Genomic DNA, 12,888 nt, shown 5'->3' with positions numbered 1-12,888 from the left:
TTCTCAAACATTAAATGTTATGGGATACATTTACTTTTTTTTGTTCAAAAATATAATCAAAAAGCATAAATGAATATCATTACAATTCAGTTGGCTTATTATTAAAATTATTACTGCAATGGCATCTTATTTTATACTCACTCTTATTTTTTCTTATTATATTCCATATCTTGTTTTTATACCCATTAATAATTTGCTTTCTTAGTCATTCGTCTTTTCACCTTTCACAAGTACTTTACCATTTGGACGAACCAGTACACTATCTTATTTCTTTGTTCACCACGAGGGTTAATCATTCAATCAGATTCTCTGAATTCAGTACCTCCTTACGAATGAGTCAGGTGAGCTTTTTCTTCTGTTCTTTCATTTTCTTTCTTTCCTCCTTTGGTTTAACCTTTCCTCTTTTTTTCTTAAGCAATGGAGAGCAGTGAGGGAACATCGCAGAGAAGGAACACAGTCCAGAATTTTTTTTCCAATGCGATAGAGAAAGCCAAACTTAGAGAATGTTTCACATGGTAAGTGTGTGCAAGTTGAACATTGACTTTTTCAGTATCAGGCTCTTCATTTGTCAAAAATATAACGCAGCACTGGCTGGTTTTCTGAGCATTGTATGTTTGCAGACCAAAGTCGTTTGCCTTTATTACTAAAGATAGATACAAAATGCTGGAGTAACTCAGCAGGTCAGGCAGCATCTTTGGAGAAAATGGATAGGTGTCATCTCGGGTCAATTGTTCCAGGTAGGAGTGAGAACAGTGTTAGATTTTGGTGGTTTAACCTGAAATATATTTTACTCACTTAAAACCACTCTTCACTTGTGCTCACTTTGTTAATTAAAATATTGCAAATGTTTACTGACCTAATAATTGCAGATACATTGATCCATTATAGTTTTGTTAGGAATAACTGCTTCCAAGTCCTTATGATGACATAGTTCCAGCTTCAGATTGAGGATATCTTCAACTATATTGTGTGACACAATACATTTGAAAAGCAGCATAAGCGAAGACCAGATCTGTTACAAATACTTTGTATCCATGAAGCCACATTCAGAACCGTCACTGCCGCTATAGGTCTAGCCAGCCCCTCGCTCCTAGACCCAGCACACCTCTCGTTCTTTAGTCATTAGCAAGCCAATTTCATGGCCTTGATCAGTGGAGTTATAGAAGGCATAGCAGGGCCACACCTCGTGAAGCTGCTACATAGGGCTCTCATCGTGCTTGTACTTTAGCAAATTAAAGTAGCCCTGCTACTTTAGCAGGGTAGCACAGTGGCGGAGTAGTAGAGTTGCTGCCTTAGTAGTACTGCAGTAGTAGAGAGCGCCAGAGACTAAGTTTTGATCCTGACCACGGGTGCTGTCTTGCACATTCTCCCCATGACGACCTGGGTTTTCTCCAGGTGCTCTAGTTTCCTCCCACACTCCAAAGACGTGCAGGTTTGTATGTTGCTTGGCTTCTATAAATTGTCCCTAGTGTGTGTGTTTAGACGTGTATGGGTGATCGCTGGTCGGCACAGACACAGTGGGCTGAAGGGCTTGTTACCACACAGTATCTCTACAAAATGTATAAAAATTACAAATAGATCTACATACTCAGAGTGAAATGTAATATTGTTACCGCCAACCATTGAGACTATAAATGTACCTACCAAAATATCTTAAACTTTTAATTCATTTTCATCTATTGCAGACAAATTAACATAAACATTATTCTGTTTTCTGACTGTGGGAAGCATGCTGATTTTGCATGTTACTCTTTGCCTCCATTTAGACAGCAGAGGTCAGGTTTTGGAGCTGCTGCCTTGTATTAAAACAAAACAAAGGTACTTTTTAACTCTGATTCATCCTTCTCAGGCTTTTGACTTTTAGACCTTTTCCATACCTAAATATTAGAATTGAACTTTAAATAATTAAAATGAAATTCAATATTTCCATCTTCTTCTACATTATACAAACAGCTTTTTGAATGTTTTAACTACAAAGACAATATTTGCCGTTGATTTGAAACTGTTAAACCTGTTAATGGCTCTTTTCAAAAGATCTTGGGCATTTTTAGGAGATAAGTGGTTAAAATGGACTTTAGCATGTAATTTATTACAATTTATAATTCATACGTCATTTATAAGGGTTCAAAGTATATTATTATCCTTGATTAGATTTCAATCATAATTGATACCAGCGGAAATCAATTGAGAATTCATATTTACAGCTAAATTACAGAATCCATTGTCACAGCTAAATATGCAGAATAAATCTCTTGGATTTTAAAATAATTTTATACATTTCAATGCACAGCCATTCTAATTTCACAATTCGTTTTATAAATATGGACATATTTATTGCTAAATCGGTTATTTTCATTGCAATTTTGTAATTTTATCTTTTATATTTTCAATATCAGTTTTTTGTTGGAAATTATAGTTTTCCTCAGCTGTTTTGAAGTAAAGATCCTACCTTGGCTAGGACTGCACTTCATAACCTGATGTTTCCTGCATTCCAGCTCTTCAACCTTTTCCCATCTATCTATTTACAAAATGTATTATATGAAGTTAAGCCCAGACATTTTCTACTGTTCTTCAGTCCTTGTGTTGAGCCAAGCAGTAGTAAATCTGGAAGTCATTTCAAATTGCTTCCGGTGGTGCAGCACGGTGCTTCAACTAGTAGAGCCACTGCTTCACAGCGCCGGAGACCCTGGTTCAATCCTGACCTCGGCTGCTGTCTGCTTGGAGTTCGCACATTCTGTAACTGTGTGGGTTTCCTCCGGATGCTCTGGTTTCCTCCCATATCTCAAAGACAGGTAGGTTCATTGGTAGGTTAACTGGTCACTATAAATTGCCCCTAGGTTATAGGTGAGTTGGTTTTGGGTAGAGTTGAAGCGAATTTGAAGGGAATAAAAATGTGATTATTGTAGGATAAGTGTTAGCGAGTAGTTGATGATCCGTGTGGACACAATGGACCAAGGGCCTGTTTCTGTGATTTATTTCACTTTGACTATCATTCTAATACTCGAGGGGCCACTATATTGCTCAAATATATTTAATTTGTTCTTTTCAGTTGGTGGCATACCTTATGTTTCTTGGGGTTCATTGTTGCATTTTTCTCTAACACCTACTTTTAGGTTTGCACTACACTGCTGAATTTTAATGTACTCACAAGAAAATTTGATGTGTTTTTAGGGATCTGCTGAAGATTATACTCCTCGGTCAAGGATTATCCCTGTTATTATGCGGAACTGCAATCAGCAGTCAATATCTGGCAGATGATTTTTCTGTCCACACACCAATGCTTCAAGGCTTTGTCAACTACCTACTACTGTTCCTGGTTTACACCGGAGTATTGGCTTTCAGGCAGGGTATGTTATCAACAAAAATAATCTTTTGAAATATAGCAACCAAGATTTGCAGATGCTGGTTTACCAAGGGAAATCACAAAATGCTCAAGTAACTCAGTGGGTCAGACAGTATCCTAGGAGAACATCAATAGGTGATGTTTTGGGTCAGGACCCTTCTTCAGACCGATTCTATTTCAAGTGTTTAGAATAATCATAGCATCTAGCCACAATATTAAGTTAATTGTCACTAAATCTATTTTAATTATATTTTCAATCAGGCAGTAAAAATTTAGTGCAAATACTAAAGGCAAAATGGTGGAAATATCTTCTGCTGGGTCTCATTGATGTTGAAGCAAACTATATGACAGTCAAAGCCTACCAGTATACAACATTAACAAGTGTTCAGGTACGTGCCCAACCTTTTCATATAGTCATCACCTACAATATATTCCTACATGTTTGTAGTAGATTAATAATCAGTTAACCTTTACCTGCTTTTTTTATCTCTGCCAAGCCATATTTGATTAAAGACTTTCGAGATACAGTGCAGAAACAGGCAATTCAGCCCACCAATTTCGCGCCGACACTAACCTACACACACTAGGGACAATTTTACAACTTACCAAAGCCAATGAACCCAATTAACCTACAAACCTGTAAATCTTTGGAGTGTGGGAGGAAACAGGAGCACCTGGAGAAAATCCACGTGGTCACAGGGAGAACATACAAACTCCGTACATACAGCACCGTAGTCAGGATCGAACACTTGTCTCCGGCTCTGTAAGGGAGCAACTCAACTGTGGCACCACTGTGCCGCCCCCTCAATATCCAGATATAATTCCTGAATCTGAACAACAGTCTGACAGCTCAATCAAGTAGACATCCCATGAAGTAGTTTCCCAAGGCTAAAGGGCATAATAATTAATTTTAATCGCAGTACTCAGTCATTGCAACTATCCGGATTGGGAATCCTGGAATATTTTTCCTCTTTCTGTTTTGGCATTTGCAGTAGTGTCACTGCTGCCTTGGCTGAGATTAGCTAACTCAGCACTGGGCACCATTCACATTTTTAGTTTTCTCTTTTGTTTTGGCTTAGAAGCCCACCATACTGTACATATAATATAGAACATAGAACGGTATAGCACAGGAACAGGCCATTCAGCCAACAATGTCCATGCCGAGCATGATGCCAGGTTAAACTAAATTCCTTTGCTTGCACGTTCCATATCCCTCCATTCCCTGCATACCTTTATGTCTATTTAAAAGGCTCTTAAATGCCACTATCATGTCTAGCCCTACCTAGACCGGCACATCCCAGGCACCCGTACACTCTCTGTGTAAAATAAATGTGGTCGCACATCTTCTTTAAACTTTGCCCCTCTTAAATTAAAAACTAGGCCCTCAGTCTAGTCTTTGACATTTCCACCTGTGAAAACGTTTCTGACTGTTCACTCTATCTATGTCTCTCATCATTTTATAAACTTCTATCAGGTCTCCCCTCAGCTTCTGACACCCGAGAGAAAACAATCCAAGTCTGAAAATTAAACTAAAGATTAAGTTAAAAGAAATGTTTTGTTTTGGAAATGATAGCATTATTGGACCCCTTAAAATAGTGCGGCTGTAGTATTTCCAATTGCAATAAGCATACAGCTCAGAAACAGAGCCTTGAGGGAAGATTAGGCTTTAATGCCTTCCATCACAGTGAGGAATGTGGGGAATCCGCTGTGGTGGATGTTTATGTTAATTTTTATGTAGTTGTGTGTCTTGTTGCTTTTTTAGTATGGCTGTATGGTAATTCGCATATCACTGTACCTTAATTGGTACACGTGACAATAAAAGACCTTTGAAACCTTTGAAACCTTTGAGACTGACCAGTCGTATGGAGGTCCACTGTGTAGTTGCTTTGTTGTGATTTTGTAATAAAAATGTACATAGGATATTAAAAAATGAGCAAACTTGAAAGTACAACCTAAACATGACCTCAGGGCCAGCACAGTGGTGTAGCTGGTAGAGCTGCTGACTTGAGGAGCCGAAGGGACCGTTTCCACAGAGTGCCTCTAAAAGTCTAAAAAAAGTCTAAGTGGACTCCACTATTATGGTCAAGAGCAAACCTTTCTAAAATAATGGTTCTTTACCCACCAGAGTCAACATCAGGATTGGACAGCGATTGTCTGAAGCCAATCTCAAAATACTCATCTCCTTAAATTAATGGAGAGTCAAAAGTAGAAATATGAGTTTCACCAAGAATATGAAACTAATGGAAAAGAAGTCACTCACAGGAAAAACCTAGCCTGAAATAAAGAACATAGACCATAGAAGAGTACAGCAGAGAAACAGGCCCACTCGGCCCATGATATCCATACCGAACGTTGTCAAATTAAACTAATCTCCTCTGCCTGCATATGATCAGCCATGATCATATTGAAGGGCCGAATGGCCTAATCCTATACCTATTTTTCCATTCCCTGCATACCCACATGCCTATCTAAAAGCCATGTTGTGTTTGCCTATATCACCACCTCTGGCATTGTATTCCAGACACTCACCACTTTCTGTGTAAAATAACCTGCCCCACACATTTCCTTTGAACTTTGACTCTCTCACACTAAAGAATAAAGAATAATAAATTCTATACATAGAAACAAAGAACCGCAGATGTTGGTTTACCAAAAAAAGACACAAAGTGCTGGGGTAACTCAGAGTGGCAAGAAGCATCCCTGGAGAACTTGAGTAGGTGACATTATGGGTCTGGACCCTTCTTCTTTAATCTGAAGAAGAGTCCCAACCTGAAACGTCACCTATCTATGTTGTCCAGGGATACTTCCTGATCAGCTGAGTTACTCCAGCACTTTGTGTCTTTTATTAAATGCTACACCATGCTTTGAATTTCAAGCGAGACTTAGAATTAGACTGTGAGGCAAAATAGAAAAATATTGTTGTTTCTTGTGCCAATGTATGACAATAGACAATAGGCAATAGATGCAGGAGTAGGCCATTTAGTCCTGCGAGCCAGCACCACCAGTTAATGTGATCATGGCTGATCATCCCCAATCAGTACCCCGTTCCTGCCTTCTCCCCATATCCCCTGACTCCGCTATCTTCAAGAGCCCTATCTAGCTCTCTCTTGAAAGCATCCAGAGAACCTACCTCCACCGCCCTCTGAGGCAGAGAATTCCACAGACTCACAACTCTCTGTGAGAAAAAGTGTTTCCTCGTCTCCGTTCTAAATGGCTTACTCCTTATTCTTAAAATGTGGCCCCTGGTTCCTTACTCCCCCAACATCGGGAACATGCTTCCTGCCTCTAGCGTGTCCAAACCCTTAACAATCTCATATGTTTCAATTAGATCACCTCTTATCCTTCTAAACCCCAGAGTGTACAAGCCCAGCCTCTCCATTCTCTCAGCATATGACAGTCCCGCCATCCCGGGAATCAACCTTGTAAACCTACGCTGCACCCTCAATAGCAAGAATGTCCTTCCTCAAATTAGTAGACCAAAACTGCACACAATACTCCAGGTGTGGTCTCACTAGGGCTCTGTACAACTGCAGAAGGACCTCTTTGCTCCTATATTCGACTACTCTTGTTATAAATGCCAACATGCCATTCGCTTTCTTCACTGACTGCTGTACCTGCATGCTTACTTTCATACACTGATGAACAAGGACCCCCAGATCCCGTTGTACTTCCCCTTTTCCCAACTTGACACCATTTAGATAGTAATCTGCTTTCCTGTTTTTGCTACCAAAGTGGATAAACTGCCATGCATCTGCCCACTCACCCAGCCTGTCCAAGCCACCCTGCATTCTCATAGCATCCTCCTCACAATTCACACTGCCACCCAGCTTTGTGTCATCTGCAAATTTGCTAATGTTACTTTGAATCCCTTCATCCAAATCATCGATGTATATTGTAAATAACTGCGGTCCCAGCACCGAGCCTTGCGGTACCCCACTAGTCACTGCCTGCCATTCTGAAAGGGACCCGTTAATTCCTACTCTTTGTTTCCTGTTTGCCAACCAATTTTTTATCCATGCCAGCACTCTACCCCCCAATACCATGTGCCCTAATTTTGCCCACTAATCTCATATGTGGGACCTTATCAAATGCTTTCTGAAAGTCCAGGCACACTACATCTACTGGCTCTCCCTTGTCCATTATCCTAGACACAATGTATGCTTCCCAGCTGTCATCAGGCAACTGAACCATACTCTCACCAATGAGAGAGCGGTCCTGACCTCCCATTTACCTCAATGGAGACTGAGCAATCTTTAATGGGACTTTACTGGACTTTAATTTGCACTAAATGTTATAGCTGTTATGCATAGTGGGTGGCTTGATTGTAATCAAGTATAGTCTTTTCGTTGACTGGATAGCACGCGACAAAAAATGCTTTTCACTGTACCTCAGTACACGTAACTATAACAAACTAAACGAAACAAAAACATTAGTTTCCAATTAATTTTAATGTGATAGATTTCAATGGCTACTCCAGTTCAGTCGGACTAGAAAGAAAAATGGTCTCTGAGTAAACGATTCTTCGTTTTGCGCATCTGAATTTGCGCATTGAATTCCATGTTAATCTATTGTGTTTGCATGATTAGCTCCTGGATTGTTTTGTCATTCCTGTGGTGATGCTCCTATCGTGGTTCATTTTACATTCGAGATACAAAGCCATCCATTTTGCAGCCGTTTTGATGTGTTTGCTGGGCGTTGGAATTATGGTTGGTGCTGACGTTCTGTCTGCCAAACATCCAGAAATAGGTAAGACACATTGCGCTGGGATCCCTGGCAAGATCTGGAACTGCATTAATTTTTTTTGTGGAGTGAAAGTCTTTATAGTGCTGCATGAATATGAACTGAGTAAAGGACTTCCAAGCCATACAAATATTCTACCATGTATAATTTACATTTATTCCACTCAGTTAATCTCCTAAAGGAAACTGGTGTAATGAAACTCCTGCAATAGTTATTGTTCATAAGAGAAAAATTAGGCCATTTGGCCCATTGATTCTGTTCTGCCATTCAATCATGGCTGATCTATCTTTCCCTCTCAACCCCATTCTCCCGCCTTCTCCTCATAACCTTTGACACCCTTATTAATCAAGAACCAATCAATCTCTGCTTTAAAAATATCTGATAACTTGGCCTCCACACCCATCTGTGGCAATGATTTCCACAGATTCATCACCCTCTGGCTAAAGAAATTCCTCCTCATCTCCATTCTAAAGTTACGTCTTGTTATTCTGAGGCTGTGCCCTCTGGTCGTAGACTCTCCCACTACTGGAAACATCCTCTCCACATTCACTATATCATTATTCATCAGTATTACAGTATTTGTACTTTTGAATACATAGTCTAAAGAAGGGTCCTGATCCGGAATTTCACCTATCCATGTTCTCCAGAGATGCTGCCTGACCCGCCGAGTTCTTGTAGCACTTTGTTTTCCTTCTCTTTTTGCTATACTAGTCATTGTCCATCATCTTTTGAGGAAATTTTATATACAAGCAACAGAAAAAAAACACTATCTGGTCATGTTCAGTCTAACCCACATAATTGTACATCTGCGGTAAGTACTCTCTCCAATGCAGAGAATCTTTGTCCATTGCATTAGCTGGTAGCAAGTTTCAGAGGTCAACGATTCTCTAATGCATACAATGGATGTCAAATTGATTGACACATATTGTATGCAATAGAAAATACAATTCTCTTGTACATACACTAGTATGCATTAGTGTATACTAGATGTATACTAGAACATCAACTTGATAGAACATCTAGTATCTGCTCTATATTAGAACACATAGAACGTGTTTTATATATTCTACACTAGATGTATATTGGAACATCTAGTATACATTCTAGTATAGAACATATACTAGATGTTCCAATACATACACATCTAGTATATCATATGTTCTACGTGTTGTAGTAGGACATATAGAATGTTCAAATTACAAGGGAGAATGCTGAATATAATGGATAATTAAAATAGGAAATGAAAGGGGAAAGAGACAGTAGGATAATATAGGTTGACGCCTGAGATAAAATAAAGTCCAAAGGCATTCCACAGGGATATCAGGGTGGAAAGATGGTTAAGCAGATCAGTGGAGATAAGATGGTTGCACAATGGGAGTATTTTGCCCTGAAGCTTCGCAAGTAAGAGAATCTTTCAGTCCCAAGAACCGCTCTCATAAAAGATTGGAAAATCATGACCAATACCTCCACAATCTTTGTCCTTATTGCCTTCAGCAACCTAGGATATATCCTGGTAAATAAAAATTTAAAACGTCACAGAACAGTAGCAAGTTAAGCCAAGAAGTCACTAAACAGTAATTTCCAGAGTTAAAATACAAATAATACCAATGTGCAGATGTTTCTGTTCAGCAGTTTCCCTTAAGAGATCAACTGAGTACAGGTGAATTATAAACTGGGGTGCAGATTATAAAACCTTTGGGATTAATCAGATTTCAGTGCAATTAATTTCTGTTTCTGCCTATTTTTGTTCACAAATACAAATTTTCATTAATTTCTTCTTTATTAGAACTGTTGGCATTGAAGCATTGGCTGTTATTTGCACCGTCTTCCATGAAGACTGAAGCAAAATATATGTTTAATTGCTCCAGCATATACTGTATATCCATTTAATAAATATTTATTTTTACTTAATTTACCTCTTTTAAAATAGGTATCAACAAGCTGCTGGGAGACCTGCTTGTCCTGGGAGGTGCTATACTTTATGGTATTTCTAATGTATATGAAGAATTTATTGTGAAAAACTTCAGCACAGAGGAATTTCTGGGAATGCTTGGCTTGTTTGCAACCCTCTTTAGTGGGATACAACTGTAAGGAATAGCAATGTATTTCTAAATTATGACCAATTTAACTATATTGTTTAATACTCTCAATGTAAACACAATGTTAGCATAAATACAGTTTCTTTTGAAGCAATAAATTAGGTTTTTAAATATAGAAAAGTGCAGTGATAGAATACACAAATATCTCCAATTTACAGAAAGCAGACAAAATAAGAATAAAATATACAGTAATTTATAGTCATAGAGAGATACAGTGTGGACACAGGCTCCTGGACTCACCGAGCCCATGCTATCCATCAATCACCCATTTGCACTAATCTAATCCAACTTTATTCTACAACCATTCCCCACACACTGGAGGGAATTTACATCATCCTTAGCACTGAATACATTCTCCAAATCTAATTGTACCTGTAGCCAAAGCCACACAGTGACAATCTGGTCAATCTGGTATCTGGTCAAAAATATAGAACATTTTACTTTGCTTTTTACTTTACTGATACAGCGTGGAAACAGGCCCTTTGGCCCACCGAGTCTGTGCAGACCAGTGATCACCCGTGCACTATGAATATCTTACACATTAGGGACAATTTACAATTTTACCAAAGCCAATTAACCTATTAGGTACCCACGTTCTTCACATCACTGGCCGGGGGAGACGGGAGGGTGGGGGGGGGGGGATTTTTTATTTTCCTTTGCCGCTTTTGAACTGCCAAAGATCATAGAGCGGATTATTTTTGTAAGCGTTCAACTACCACGGTGCTTGCGGTTAAGAGGCTGGTCTCCCTCTTTCCCTCTCTCCCTGTCTCCCTCTCTCCCTCTCTCCCTTTTCCCGGAATCATTTGGCGTTTTCCAAAGATAACTGCATCTGCAGTTCCTTCCTATTGAAGAAGAACCCTGGCCCGAAAGTACTCCTAATCCATTCCCTCCACAGTTGCCGCCTAGCACGCTGAGTTCCTCCAGCACTCTGTGTATTTTATTTAACTCTGAAATTGAAGATAGGCACAAAAAACTGGGTTAACTCAGCTGGGGACAGGCAGCATCTCTGGATAGAAGGAATGGGTGACATTTCGGGTCGAGACCCTTCTTCAGACAATCAAAAGTACTCTCACCGACGAGAGTTCAGTTCAGTCTGAAGAAGGGTCTCGACCCGAAACGCCACCCATTCCTTCTCTCCAGAGTCGCTGCCTGTCCCGCTGAGTTACTCCAGCATTTTGTGTCTATTCTGTTTGTATCTCTGTGGAATATAGACCCCGTGGAGGCGTTGTATGGAATTATATAACTGGTTTGGACTGATGGTGTGATGGGAGAGGTGGAGTGTCTGCTGTCCATATGCTTTCTGTAAGAGCAGTCGATTTACTGCCATTGTTTATGTATCTCCCGTAACCTGTTTCAGTTCTGATGTTTACCAAATCGCGTATAAAAAACACGATTAAAGCTCCTTCTACCTCGTCTGGCTTTGGATTCAGACCCTAATTACTCATTAAGTTTTTTCTTCACGACATCCCAAGAGTAACACAGCGGTTGAGGCAGCATCTCTGGAGAAAAAGGAGGAGTAACATTTTGGGTTGAAACCCTACAATTCCTTCCGACACACAAAAAATAAATCTGTCTCATGAAAAGGATAATGCTTTTAACGATTCTGTTTCTTTGGTATTTCTTTTAAAGTCAGGTTTCCAATTTTTCTGTTATAGAGGCATTCTGGAGCATAATGAAATTGCAAACATTAATTGGAACTGGCAAATAGGTAAGCATTCATTTCCACTGAATCCGTTTCTAAAGCATTTTCGGCTTCCACTGTGAATATAATTCTGAGAAAAATGTGTACCCTCTTCTCGGTTTATATTTAATGAAATTCATTAGCTTGTATTAGATTAGAGATAGAGAATGGAAACAGGCCCTTCAACCCACTGTTCATGCTGACCCGTTCACACTAGTTCTATGTTATCCCACTTTCTCATCCACTCCCAACACACAAAGGGCAATTTACAGAGGCCAATTAACCTACAAACCTGCACATCTTTGGGATGCGGGAGGAAACCGGAGCACCCGCAGGAACCTCCCCCCCCCCCCCCCCCCCCCGTCACAGGGAGAACGTGCAAACTCCACGCAGACAGCGAGGTCAGGATCAAACCCAGGTCTCTGGTGCTGTGAGGCAGCAGGTCTATCCACTGCACCACTGTGCTGCCTCTGGCTAAATAGTAAACCAGCATTAATATGGTATGGCTAAGACTGTCCTTTTCAGATGTTCCTGACTTTCTTTTTCTGATATTCTCCTGAAGTATATCCCAGCTTCTTTAGTTTAATGGAGACACTGCAGCCTTCAAGAAAAACACAAAGTGCTGAAGGAACTCAGCGGAGCAGGCATTCTTATCCCTGAAATATCATCTGTCCATTTCCCTCCACAGATGCTGCCTGACCCGCTGAGTTCGTCCAGCACTTTGTGTTTTACTCAAGATCCCAGTATCTGCAATCTCTTGTAACACTACATGTGAGAATGTGAGGCAAGTTTAAATTGTGAGTTTCAGTCATCACAGCCAAGCCAACACCGTGTCTCAATTGGCTCGTACCTTCTGAATAATGTTGAAGGAGAAATCAGCCATCTGCCAATCAAAACTCCTCCAAAGATGCCCAGGATTGTAGGTTAATTGGCTGGTAAAATGGTAAATATTGTAAATTGTCCCTAGTGTGTAGGGTAGTGCCAGCGTACGGGGTGATCGCTGGTCGGCACGGCCTCAGTGAGCT

At 40.0% G+C, this 12,888-nt stretch overlaps 1 protein-coding gene across 1 annotated transcript in view; it reads left to right on the top strand.

Moving 5' to 3' along the window:
* The first annotated feature begins 417 nt into the window (after positions 1 to 417).
* Positions 418 to 12,888, top strand: part of slc35f2 (solute carrier family 35 member F2) — a 30,509-nt gene continuing 18,038 nt past the window's right edge. Inside the window, exons 1-6 of the mRNA XM_033023431.1 lie at positions 418 to 515; positions 3,172 to 3,347; positions 3,605 to 3,732; positions 7,930 to 8,089; positions 10,014 to 10,170; positions 11,838 to 11,890. Of these exons, the coding sequence (XP_032879322.1) occupies positions 418 to 515; positions 3,172 to 3,347; positions 3,605 to 3,732; positions 7,930 to 8,089; positions 10,014 to 10,170; positions 11,838 to 11,890 (772 nt within the window). The remainder of the gene's footprint in view (positions 516 to 3,171; positions 3,348 to 3,604; positions 3,733 to 7,929; positions 8,090 to 10,013; positions 10,171 to 11,837; positions 11,891 to 12,888) is intronic.

Source organism: Amblyraja radiata, chromosome 6, assembly GCF_010909765.2.
Source record: "Amblyraja radiata isolate CabotCenter1 chromosome 6, sAmbRad1.1.pri, whole genome shotgun sequence".
Lineage (NCBI taxonomy): Eukaryota > Metazoa > Chordata > Chondrichthyes > Rajiformes > Rajidae > Amblyraja > Amblyraja radiata.
This window is presented reverse-complemented; position numbering and strand designations above follow the sequence as displayed.